This window comes from Dama dama, chromosome 5 (genome assembly GCF_033118175.1).
Source record: "Dama dama isolate Ldn47 chromosome 5, ASM3311817v1, whole genome shotgun sequence".
Lineage (NCBI taxonomy): Eukaryota > Metazoa > Chordata > Mammalia > Artiodactyla > Cervidae > Dama > Dama dama.
The window spans coordinates 91910862-91923608 of record NC_083685.1 but is presented as its reverse complement, the minus strand read 5'-3'; the positions used below and the strand labels follow the sequence as shown (position 1 = coordinate 91923608).

Below are 12747 nucleotides of genomic sequence, written 5' to 3'. Positions count from 1 at the left end.
GGTCAGGAAGGTCCCCTGAAGGAGGGCATGGCAACCCACTCTAGTATTCCTGCCTGGAATATCCCATGGACAGAGGAGCCTGGTGGGCTACAGTCCATGGGGTCACACGGAGTCTGACACGACTCAGCGACTTGCACATTGCATAGCATATATGCTAGGTTTGCTGGGAGGACTAGTACACGTGGGGCAGTGTCTGGCATATGTCGAGTCCTTGGCAGGCACCTGCTATTCTCCCCTTCTTTGGCAGGGGTGGTGGGGTGTGGAGAGTGCAGGAAAGGGGAGCCCTGGCCCAATCCCAGCCTCACCTCCCACCTCTTCCAGTGAACCCCGTGCTCCGGCCCCACCAGACCATTCCCCTCTTCTCACACCTCCAGAGGCCTTCCCACATTCCAGAACTTAAACAGCCCCCTTTATCTAGAATGTCCTTCCTGACCAGTGCCCAGGCAGAACACTACCTACTTTCTGAGGCTGCCTCCTCCATGCTGCCTTCCTTGATTCCCCCACCTGAAGCCACACGGCTTCTTCCTTGAGATGCTGTATTAATACATCTCTCAAGCCTTGAAATTGAGGAATTGTGTGCATGTGTGTGCATATGTGCGTGTGTATGGGGGGCGGGGGGAGGTGAGGGGCAATTCCTGTTTATCCCACAGCACCCAGAACAAGATCTTATAAAAGGTGTGCCCTGGTGGTTTAGTGGTTAGGACTCTGGGCTTTCACTGTCATGGCTTGGGTTCAAAACCTGGTCAGGGAACTGAGATCTTGTAAGCTGCAAAGCGCAGCCAAAAAAAAAGGTAGGTGCTCAGAAAACACATAGTGAATAGAATTGACCTCAGGAGTTTTACAGGGCAAGACAAAAGGTCTCCCAAGAAGATAAATCAAGAGGTTCAGGTTGGGTGGATGGTACCTGAGGAAACTGGTCATCCACCGTGACACCCTCCAGAGGGGCCTCTGCCTCCCAGGCAGGCCAGGGAGGGCGCTGAGCCACCTCTGCTAGGACTAGAGTGGGGGTGGGGGGCCCAAGGACAGCCAGAGCTGGGGACCCATGGAACCGAGTTCATATCCCGGGAGAGGTTCAAAGACAACGATCACCTCAGGAGCTGTCCTCCTTGGGATGCAGGCTGTGTTCTCACAGTTGCTGCGTCTCTTGGTCCTCTCAGCAGCCCTTCCAGATAGGAGGTATTTACACTTATTTACAGCTGTGGGGACTAGGACTCTACAGGCTGTTTCAAGTTACAGAGCCAGGAAGTACACTAAGGCTTGTCCTGGACAGCTGGCAGAGAACCACGGAGATGAGCAACCCCCACTCATCAGCTCTGGGACCTCAGCTGGATTGTGTCACCTCTCTGCACCTCAGTTTTCACATCTGGAAAACGGGGCAGTCACAGTGCCGACCTCCCAACGGACGGTGAGGACTAAATGAGGCAGTATTTATAAAGTGCAACAACACGGCCCAGCCTTCTGTAATGGCTATGCAAGTGTTTCTCTTCTTTCTGTCACACAGGCAGGAGGGTGGGAGGAATCTGTGTTGCCTTCCAGACAGAAGCAACCAGCTCATAACCCTGTGGGAGGAAAGTCCACAGGAGCGGTGGTCCCCAACATTTTTGGTACCAGGGACCAGTTTCATGGAAGATAACTTTTCCATGGACTCAGGTCGGGGGAGATGGCTTGGGCATGATTCAGATACTTTACATTTATTATGCCCTTTATTCCAATTATTATTACACTAGCTCTACCACAGGTTATCAGGTTATTAGATCCTGGAGGTTGGGGACCCCTGTATGAGAGCATCATCAGAGCATCATGGTGGAAAGAAAGTGCCAGCACCCACTAGTGGAGGAACCAGGTGCGTGCGTGCATGATGTGCTAGGTCACTCAACTGTCTTGACTGTGACCCCACGGACTATAGCCCACCAGGCTCCTCTGTCCATGGAATTTTCCAGGCAAGAATCCTGGAGTGGGTTGCCATTTCCTTCTCCAGGGAATCTGCCCGACCCAGGGATCGAACCCGCATCTCCTGGTGGATTCTTTACCACTAGTGCCACCTGGGAAGCCGGGGGAACCAGGTGATGATGATGGAAAAGAGAGTCCGTAGGTAAGATCCAGCCTGCTGCAGGGATATTCCCTGCCCTTCTGTGCCCTGGTAGAGCCCAGAGCCCAGAGGCCATCCAGCCTCTGCCCCTTGGCAGCTCAACTATATGGCCAAACGTCTCAAAGTGAAGGCATTCTTGGGGCAATTTCACATCTGTTGGCCTCCCTACCCCACCCTCAAAGACTCCAGAGCTTCAAGGGCAGAGGATGGGTCTGGCTGGGCTCACTCTCCTATCCACCGTCCTGGGATCTGCAGGAGGTGAGCCGACCCTCACCGAATACACTCTGCTTTGGAAGCAGCCTTACTAGCGAGTGTGAAGCATGTTAATGAGCCATGATCTCAGCACACTGACAGGGAGAGGGAGGCCCCAGACAGGCCGTGAGCGCTACAGGGTGCTCCAGGTTGGCCAGGTGTGGCAGACCAGGGAAGCCCAAGTCCCATCCAGATGTGGGGGGCGTGGGGCAGCGATGAGCCAGAGAGCCCAGGGAAGGCCAGCTGTGGAGGGGCTGAGGGCCACAGCCAAGGCACTGTGTCTCCCCACTTCTGATTTACATCCTCCTTGACTCGGATAAGCCAAGCAACTGCCTGAGCCCTAGATCCCTCATCTATGAAATGGGGGCTCCTCCAGCAGCTGGAGGGCTGGGTGGCAATGCAGCCGGGCACCCGGCACGTAGCAGGGCCAGGCAGGCTCCTTCTCTTTGCAGCGGGGACCAAAGATCCAGAAAGGAGCCGTGAGGAGCAAGTCTGCTGAGGCAGGAGGTTGGTAACTTGAGGAGCAATGCCTGGTTTTACCTGCAGCTGGAAACCCCTGAGATATGTAAAGATCAGGGACAGCCCCAAAGCCTCTCAACCCAGGCCTCAAACACCGTCCAAAGGGAGCAGACTGGGAAGCCAGCTCAGAGGCTCCCAGCTCTCCACATGGCTTCTCCTTTCACCTAGAAGGAAGCTCCTTGTCCTGCAACCTCAAATCCTGAACTACAAGCCTCCAAACAGACCAGGAAGGGAAGAGGGGGCAGCGATTCATCCCAGCTTCGTCCCCTGAGACTGCATCCACCTAACTTCCCGGCTCCCCGGCCATCCTGGTGCTGGTTGGTTGGTTCAATTCTACAACACTGGGTGAGTACCCCTAGGCGGCCAGGAGTCACTGATAGGGTCCACAGAGATGATTTGGGATCAGAGCTCTTGATGTCACAGGGCAGACGTGCCCCTCAAGTAACTGTGCACACTCCCCAAACAGCAGAGGGCTCAGCCATGGGCTGGGAAAGCTTCACGGGGAGGTGGGGTCTGAGCGGACCCAGCAGCACTGCATAGACTCCAGCGTCAGAAAAACCCACATTTAGGGACTTCCTGGTGGTCCTGTGGTTACGACTGAGCTTCCAGTGCAGGGGGCTCAGATTTGATCCCTGGTCAGGGAACTAAGATCCCACATGCCATCATGGGCCAAAAATAAAAAAAGAGAAAGACCCAAGTTTAAGTATATCTTTGGCTCCTCTGGCTGGTCTTGGGCAAATATGTCACCTCTCTGATCTTCCATTTCCTCAGCAGTAAAAATGATGATCATTGCACCTACTTAGGTGCTCAGTCATGTCCAACTCTTTGTGACCCCATGGACTGTACCCCTCCAGGCTCCTCTGTCCGTGGAATTCTCCAGGCAAGAATACTGGAGTGGGTTGCCATTCCCTTCTCCAGGGGATGGTCCTGACCCAGGGATCTGAACCTGGGTCTCTCACATTGCAGGCAGATTCTTTAACATCTGCACCACCAGGGAAGCCCACATAGGGCTGTGGTGAGCCTTACATGAGACAACCCATGTAGAAGGCGCAGGGTAAGTAGCTGTGGGGTAGAGAGGGTGTTGGGGGAGGGGGAGGGATGAGAAGGATGACAATGGTGATTATCTCAATTCTCCCCCACCCATCTTTAAATTATCCTGCCCTCTGGAGCCTGAACCCGTCAATTCAACAGCTCCTGCAGTCCTAACACTTGCAGACTTTACAAAGTGCTCCACCTGGCACCATCTTATGGGAGCTTCCTGACAGCCGTGTGAAGTCAAGAGAAGGGAAATTCTCAGTATCTTCACTTTACAGATGAGCAAACTGGAGCTCAGAGAGGGTGAGTGACAGCCCTTAGGTCACACAGCTAGAAAGTGGTGGCACTGAAACAACACCCAGATCTTCTCTCTGCCTTGTGGCCCCTTTGCAGTGTGCCTCCCGAGAGGGGAATCAGAGGAGTCCATGGTTTACAGGGCGCACGCTTTCCTGTAAGACCAGGGTCCTGGCTGAGAAACACTTAACCCCCTTGTCACCGAGAGCGAGCCCCGCCCCTCCCTCCCAGGGTGAAAGCCGGCCCTCTGCTGAACGGAGCCACCAGGGGGCGCTGTGCTCAGCCCGGGTTCGGGGAAAGGAACGCCGCCGGGCACTGGGCTGCACCCTGGGGCACGTCTACCGCAGGAAGCAGAGTGAGGCGGCAGGGGCGGGCTGGGGGGAGTGAGGAGCATGTGTCCTGCCGACACCAGAGACTCAGTTTCATCCGGGCTCCTGCACCTGCTAGGACAGACCCAACCCCAGAAAGGAGATTGCAAAAGCAGAGTGAGTCATTGTCCAACAAACACTCATTAGACCGGGTCCTCACCCCTCTCGAGGCTGGTGAGGAGAGTCTTGTGGGCCGTCGTCACCAAGAACTGAGGACCCACAGCACACCAGGCCCAGTTCTACAAGCCTCACCGGGGCTATCTCAGTCCTCTCAACAACCCTTCAGGTATTTAGTCCTATTTAGACATGAGGAAACTGAGGGTCAGAGGGGTTATGACACTGGTTTAAGGTCCCACTGCTAGACAGCAGCACAAGTTCATCTATCCAAAGCTCATGGCCCTGCCATTCTCTGAGCTGCTGGGAGAGTCAGACCATGAGGGCTGGTTTTATGGACCAAGCTGACGGGGCTACAGGTGCCCAAATGTTTGGCTGAACATTATTCTGGGTGTGTCTGTGAGGGTGTTTCTGGGTGAGATTAACGCTTGAAACAGCTGACTGTTGACTGCTGAAACAGTTGACTGAATAAAGCAGTTTGCCCTCTCCAATGCGGATGGGCCTGACCTAATCGGTTGAGGGCCCGGATAGCCCAAAAGGGTGACATAAGGGAGAATTCACTTCAAGGTGGCTCAGGGGGAAAGAATCCGCCTGCCAAAGCAGGAGATGCAGGTTCGATCCCTGGGTGGGGAAGATCTCTGGAGAGGAAATGGCAACCCACTCCAGTATTCTTGCCTGGAAAATTCCATGGACAGAGGAGTCTGGTGGGCTGCAGTCCATGGGTTTGCAAAGAGTCAGACATGACTGAGTGACTGCGCATGCGTGCACAAGGGAGAATTCACTCTCTGCCTGTCTTCTAGCTGGGACATAGGTTTTTTCCTGCCTTTGGACTCAATATGGACTAGAACTTCCACCATCAACTCTCCTGGACTTGGACTGTAACTAACTATTCCATCAGTTCACCTGGGCCTCCGGCTTGCTGGCTGCAGAACTTGGAACTCCTCACCCTCCATGATCTAGTGAGCCAGTTCCTTTTAATACATCAATTCTTCTTCCTCTGTATCCTAAAGGTTCTGTTTCTCTGGAGAACTCTAATGCAAAGACTTGTTCCTTGGGCTTCCAGGAACAAGTCGGCTGCATGTTTGGCTGTGGAATGCCCAGCTGCCAGAGGCCCTATCTCTGAATGTCTAGAACAATCATCCGATTTGGTCCAAAAGTCCCCTTGTTCCCAACGCCCCAACAGGAAGCCTGGCAGGGAGGGGACCTGCCTGGCCAAATGAGCAGAGCCAAGTAGCAGAAACCTTGGCTTTCTCTTTCTTTCTTTTCTTTTTTTTTTTTTTTAAATGCTGAAACAGTTCCTAAGTACTCAGGAAGAAGTGTGTCAACTCTCCAGCGCCCCATTATAAACAGCAATACTTTCTGTGTCCACTAGATGGGGCCAGTGGCACAGCAGAAAGGGCAGAAAGGCAACTCAGGAGAGAAGGTAGGCAGGCAGGGGGGTGCATGGGGCTGGAATCTTCAGTTGGGATCTCCAAGTTGGATTAATGCTCCCCAACCCTATCTTGTATCACTTCTAGCCAATGGTGCAAAAGTTAATCCTGGGGTTCCCAAGCACTTTGGTCAGTTTTCACTGTAGCATCTCTTGGATTTTAGTCCTCAAACCCAGTTTTTCTCTTGTGAGTCACCAAGCAAAGTGAGCAGTACTGTAGCAAAGGAAGTCCTTGCCCTGAAGCCCCAGGGCTCCAGGCAGGGGCATCTCCTTGTCACACCTGGGATCTGTTTCACTAGAGAAAGCACCTGAGTACCTTTCACCAGGGCATCTAAAAGCTGATGGACAAGCATTCCTTCAAGGTGGTCATGTGAAAAGGGAAGGAGACAAGACAGGAAGTAAGGAGGAAGGCAGAGAGGGGAAAGGAAATGGCTTTTCTCTCCAGCAAGAGGTTCTAATCTGGCCACACGTTCTCAGCTCTCAGCCAGCATTCCTGGTGCTGGGTTGAGTCCTGCAGTGAATCTTTCTGTGCCTGCTCACAGGGGCAGTGCTGGACACTCCCCGGGATGTCTCTAAGCCCTGATGTGGTCAGAGACCTAAAGTGTCGGAAAGCAGGAGTTTTCAGCTTGCTTCCCCTGCTTGGAGTCAGTTCAGGTCCCAGAGCACCCTCTCCTCCATCAGTAACAAATCCGGCCCTGTAGGTCCGCGATGGCTGTCTCTCACCTGCCACCATTCCTTAGAACCACAGGACAACATACCAGAATGCCGGCTGTGGGGGGCCTGAGCCTGACCAACACCCTTGCCCATCATCTCCTCCTTCCCCCTGCCCCCCGCCCGCCACCACCCCTTTCCAAACCTGTACTGCCTGGCAGCTGAGAAGCTCTGCCTAGGCCTCTGTTGCCATGGCAACAATGTGGCTTCCCCCAAATGGGAAGCTGGTTGCCAAGGCCATTGTTGCCAAAGGCTATAACAGCCACCCTGGTGTGTGAAGAGGGGGTGAGAGCTCTCCGCAGGGGTGGAGGGTGGCCGAGGAGGTTGGGAGGAAGGGAAGCAGGGGTTTCTCAAGACATGGTAGAGTCCAGGCAGCCTCCCGGCTGGGGCGAGGAACACTGGGCCCTAAAGGAGATAAACAAGTATCTCCCGGCATCTTGGCAACTGCTCCTCAAAGGTATTAGAGGGAAGAAAGGGGACCCCCTACAAAACACAGCCGGACAGGCCCCCTACCAAGTAGGACCGAGCAATCCAAGCCCCCCTGGGCAGAAGAAGAAATGGTTTTGATTCTTCCCAATTTCAGAAGAACAGCCCCCAGGAACCCCTCTGTCTCACTTCTCTTGTGTATCAGACACGCGCACAAGCTGGGTCCAGATAGAGCCTGTCCCCGTGGCCACGAACAGCATTAACTACCAGGATTGCAAACCTCTACATGTCTTATCCCTGGGCCTGTCTCAGAGCCCATCGTCAGTACTGCTCGTGAAATGCTTCTCTCTGGAGCAGAGCTCTCACCAGTGGACAAGAGGGAAGGAGGACACCATGAGGGCTCATCTTCCAGAGTCAGCAGAGGAGGGCTGGATGGGGCCGGGGTCCTCAGGGAATACTACAGAGGCTGCTCACCGCCCTGCACCCACAGCCGGCACCCAGGCCAGCTTCGGTTTGCTGAGCCAGCATCTGTGCCCTTTACAGACTTTAGGTCCTGTATGCAGCCAGTGCCCGGCCCGGGCCCAGAGAGGAGAGCCTGTTCCCTCCACGAGGCCCCATCCTGCTAGAGAGGAGCTGAGAGAGAAGGTTGAAAGAGGAGGTGAAGGGCCCAGGAGGCAGGGGGAAGCAGACGGCTGGTAGAGAGGCAGGGACATGTGCAGGGGTGGCACAGAGAGCAGCAGGTGGCAGCGGGAGGCGAGGGGTGATGGTGGAGGGCTAGTCTGAGCGCCCAGGACCAGAATGAGATGTCCAAGGGCACCAAGAATGGCCAGGCCCCAGTTTTCCAAGTCCAGCACCCCAGGAGCACCCCAGGCAGAGCCTGGCCCATGGCACCCATGCCTGCCTACCCCACCTCCCCTCAAAACCTCCTCTTCCCCAATCTGGAAGGAAAAGCAGGAGTACCTACCCCAGGTGCCAGCCCCTCGGGTGGGGTGGGGGAGATGCTGTCCTCGCCGCCCTGGCTCCGGGCGCTGAGCTGCGGCGACATGGTGGGCGACTCGTCGATGTACGGCATGGTCTCCGAGCCCTCCGGGGGCCCCTTCTGCTCCTCATTCCCCTCTGCGTCGTAGTCGTCCGCCCCGTAGCTGAAGTCTGAGACAAGGAACAAGAAAGGCCACTGAGAGTCCTCCACCAGGGCTGCCAGGGACTGGTAGCGCAGTGGGCGGCGGCGGCGGCCCCCGGCTGCCATGGCCCTGGCCCCACCATCCACGCCCGGCCTGGGCAGGACTGCGTGGCCCGGGGCGCCGGCAGGCACGGCGCGCTGCGGTTCAGGGGCCGCGGGGAGTCCAGGGGGGGCGGCTCCGTGGTTGCCACCCGCTTAATAACATGTCAGTCGAGTACTTCGAGCTGCTGTTTCCTTTGCCTCCTGCCTAATTCCAAGTCTAAAAATTAACAGTGGGAGCAGGAGGTAGGACGCTTCCAACTCTCCCCTCTGAGTCACCATTTTGCTTTTTATAGGGAGCAGGGAGGTGGGGGCGGGCCGAGCGATGTCACTTCCTGCGCCCCTCCTCCTTGGGGACCATTGTACACGGAGCCCCATCCCTGGCTGGTGGGGAGCAGGGCCGGGTTCGGGGGAGTGGGGGGCTGAGGAAGGGCCCCCGAGGGAGCCCTCGCCCCTCTGAACAAGGCTCCGTGCAGGTCGGAGCCCAAGGCTGGCAGAACGTGGGCGAGAAGGCGGCCCGGGCCTGGCAGGGACCTGGGGGAACAGCAGAGTCCTCAAAAGCCGGCACTTATTTCTGTAATTTCCACGGAGGCTTCCTTCGGAGAAGGAGGGCAGAGAAGGCCGTAGGGAAGTCAAGCTGCCCTTAACCCTGCTGGCGCTGCCAGCGCCACTCGGAGGCCAGAGCCCACGCACAGACACACCCTCCCGCGGACAGCAGGCCGGGTCCATGGGGCAGCAGGGACAGGACAGCACCTCAGAAAGGCCTCCACCCGACTCCATCGGTGGGGGGGGTCTCACCTGCAGCGGCCTGGAGGACCCTCCTCCACCCCCACCCCTGGCGGGGTCTGTCCCATCACCCGCTCGAACATCGCTTCCTCCAGGGTGCCCTCCCTGCTGTCCCAGGCTGGAACTCCTACAGCGTGGGGCCTTCCAGCACCCCTGGTGATCTTGCCCATCTGTCCCTGAACCCCTGGGGTGGGGACTGGGTGTCAGCCCTCGCCGAGGGCCCGGCACTCATGGCCGACACGCGGCGGGGCCTTGGGAACGGGTGCAGAGAGTGACTGGGCAGAGGAATGCACTGTGCCGCTCGGGTCCAAGGCTTGAGCCAACTTCTCGGCGGGGGCCCTGGCTTCTGCACGGTCACAACACGCGGGCCCCCGGGGCAGCCGGCAGCCTGAGAATGGTGTCAACGGGTCACCAGGGCGCCCGGCCACGGCCACACTCAGTCCAATCTGGTCCTTTGGCAGCTGAGGCTGCCGCCTGCCCTCCACCCCCGCCCCCCCCCCGCCACGGCCTCACTGCACCTGTTCCTACCGACTTCCTCTCCTGTGCCGTCGGCCCATTAAGCTGTCAGAGCTGTGAGCTATTATTTTTTTTCCTAGGACACGCGCACATGAAGAACCAGAGGACCTAGTGACCCAGCTGCCAAGATATGTGTGCCCTGCACGCAGGAAATGGGATCCACTGATGGGGGCATGCAGGAATTCTGCTGTTTCCAGGGGCCGAGAGGGAGGAAGAAAAGCCACAGCATTCAGCCTGCCCGAGTCTGGCACTGTGAAGGGGCCTGGCTGTTTGGTGAGACCTACTCACTCTGGAGAAGCAGAAGGGAACGAAAGGCCACAGGCCCCCGTCTGTCCTCCAGGAGGCTCCAGGCTGCCCTGTTAGTGCCTGGAGTCAAGGTCAGGGGTGTGAGCTACAGTGAACCCTGCTCTGGCCAACAGTTCAGGCTCCAGCAGGCCACCCTGATTCTTCTCTACGCTGGACCAATTCCCAGGGGTCACAGGACCAGCGCCTTCACTCTCAGGACATTTCCCCAGGGCAAGGGTAGAAGGGCCACAGGGAGGGTGGTGAGGCCGGACTCTACTGCACAGTCTGGAACTACCTGGGTCATGACAGGGTGGGAAGTTTGCTGCCAGCTTCCCCGATGTGTGCCCAATTCATCCTTATCAGAGTGGGGGCCGTGGACCGCAGCTCAGCCCAGCCACACCGGGGAAGCTGCTCTCACTACCCCCAGGTCACAGACAGAGTCTCTGAGTCTCAGAAAGCTTTGCGCAGAAAGGATCTCAACCCAAGTCTGTCTGTCTCCAAATGCCATCTTTCCCCTTCTGAATCTCATTACTTTCTAGAGGAATCTCTTTCCATTAGTATAAGGATTGGAGAAGAAGCCCTGCTTGTCAGGGGAGGCTGACCAAAGAGGCAAGGTGAGAGTCCCAGCCACAGCAACGGGGATGCCCAGGGGTGGAAGAGAATGTCCGTAGAGCTCTCTGCAAATTCTTCTGGATACTGCCCCTTTCATTACACACTCCAGGAGACCCTGACAGCCCAGAAAGCCAGCCAGAGACCCTGGAAACTCCTACCAGAAAAGAAGGACCTATAGAAAAGATAGAGACACCACCCCTTCGAGAAGGAAGGAGCCCTAGGAACTTGGAGGATGTAAATCTGCCAAGCACAGCCTTCAGTCTGCATAGGTCCCCAGATAGGAAGGCTGAGTGGACATGGCTAGGCCACCAGGTGTCAAAAGAGGGAGAAGGGGATTTCCCTGGTGGTCCAGTGGCTAAGACTCTGCACTCCCAATGCAGGGGGCCCAAGTTCCATCCCTGGTCAGGGAACTAGATCCCACATGCTGCAACTAAGAGTTTGCATGCCACAACTAAAGATCCTGCAAGCTGCAATGAAGATCAAAGATCCCGCGTGCCACCACTAAGATCTGGTGCAAAATAAATAAATACTGTAAAAAAGAGAGAGAGAGAGAGAGAAGGTAAAAGACGCTGCTGACAGCCAATATCCATTTCCCCTCCTAGTATCAGAAATCTTACTATCTTTGGAGTGGCAATGTGCTCAGTGGCTGCTCTGCCTAGTGGTACAGGGTATGGGATGAAGTTCTGGCCAATGAGTATTAAGTGGATATGTGTAGAACTTTGAGGAAAGTTTCTGAGATTGTTTCAGCTGGAATGTATTTTTCCCCTCTCTCCATGCTTTCTCCTTCTGTTACCAGTTTGGAAAGCAGATAGGAAGGCTGGAGCTCCAGCAGCTATACTGAACCACGAGGTGACCTTGAGGATAAAAGCCAGTGCTGAATATAACTGAGTACAAAGCTAGGAGCCTAGGCCAGTGATGGCACAGTGAGCCAACATACCACCCCAGGACTGTCTATCTCTGGACTTCTTCCACTTGAGAGAAGAAAAATGCCTGTTATTTAAGTCACTGTTATTTAGTTTTTATGTTATATGTAGTCAAACCTAATTATAACTGATCCAGATGGTTTTCCTTGACATTCTCTCTGGGTGCTTTTCCTACTGCCTTCACTGTTCCTTCTAGTATCCTTGGTAGAATCCTCTTTCTCTGTCCACCCCTTAAAAAATTCCTTTTCTTTTTTTTTTTTTTTTTTTTGGCCGCACCTTTGGCTTGTGGGGTCTTTGTTGCCCAACCAAAGATTGAATCCATGCCCCCTGCAGTGGAAGTGCAGAGTCCTAAACACTGGACCATCAGGGAATTCCCCCAAATTGTTATTCCTACACATCTTTACAGGCTTCCCTGATGGCTCAGTAGGAAAGAATCTGCCTGCCAACACAGGAGACATGGGTTTGATTCCTGGGTCGGGAAGATCCTCTGGAGAGGGAGGTGGCAACCCACTTCAGCATTCTTGACTGGGAAATCCCATGGACAGAGGAGCCTGGCAGGCAACAGTCCATGGTGTCCCAAAGAGTCAGACTCAACTTAGTGACTAAACCACACATCTTTATAATAGAATACTGTTCAGCAATAAAGGCTTCCCTGTGGCTCAGCTGGTAAAGAATCTGCCTGCAATGCGGGAGATCTGCGTTTGATCCCAGGGTTGGGAAGATCCCCTGGAGAAGGGAAAGGCTACCCACTCCAGTATTCTGGCCTGGAGAATTCCATGCGGTCGCAGAGAGTCAGACATGACTGAGCGACTTTCACTCAGCAATAAAAGGGACAAGCTACTGAGACACAAAAAAATGACTCTTTACAGGCATTATGCTAAGTGAAAGAAGCCAGATAAAAAGGAACACATCTTGTATGGCTCCACTTACATGAAGTTCTAGAACAGACAAAACTAATTTATGCTTGAAAAAAAAAATGAAAATAGCAGTTGCTTGTAGGGGTCAGGTGGGGACAGGAGTTGACTGGAAGGAGCACAGGGAATTTTCTAGGGAAATGGAAATGTATCTTGACAGGGATATGTGGGTATACAGTGATGCATTCATCGACTTCATCAAACAGTACACTTAAGATTTGTGTGTTTCACTAAATATTGAACTCTAGTGATTGA

The 12747-nt window shown here is 54.9% G+C and overlaps 1 protein-coding gene across 2 annotated transcripts in view; it reads right to left on the bottom strand.

Moving 5' to 3' along the window:
- ABR (ABR activator of RhoGEF and GTPase) overlaps positions 1-12747 on the bottom strand; it is a 192998-nt gene that overhangs the window by 94999 nt on the left and 85252 nt on the right. For both annotated transcript variants that reach the window (XM_061143007.1, XM_061143008.1), the window contains exon 2: positions 8202-8386. In XM_061143007.1, the coding sequence (XP_060998990.1) occupies positions 8202-8386 (185 nt within the window). The remainder of the gene's footprint in view (positions 1-8201; positions 8387-12747) is intronic.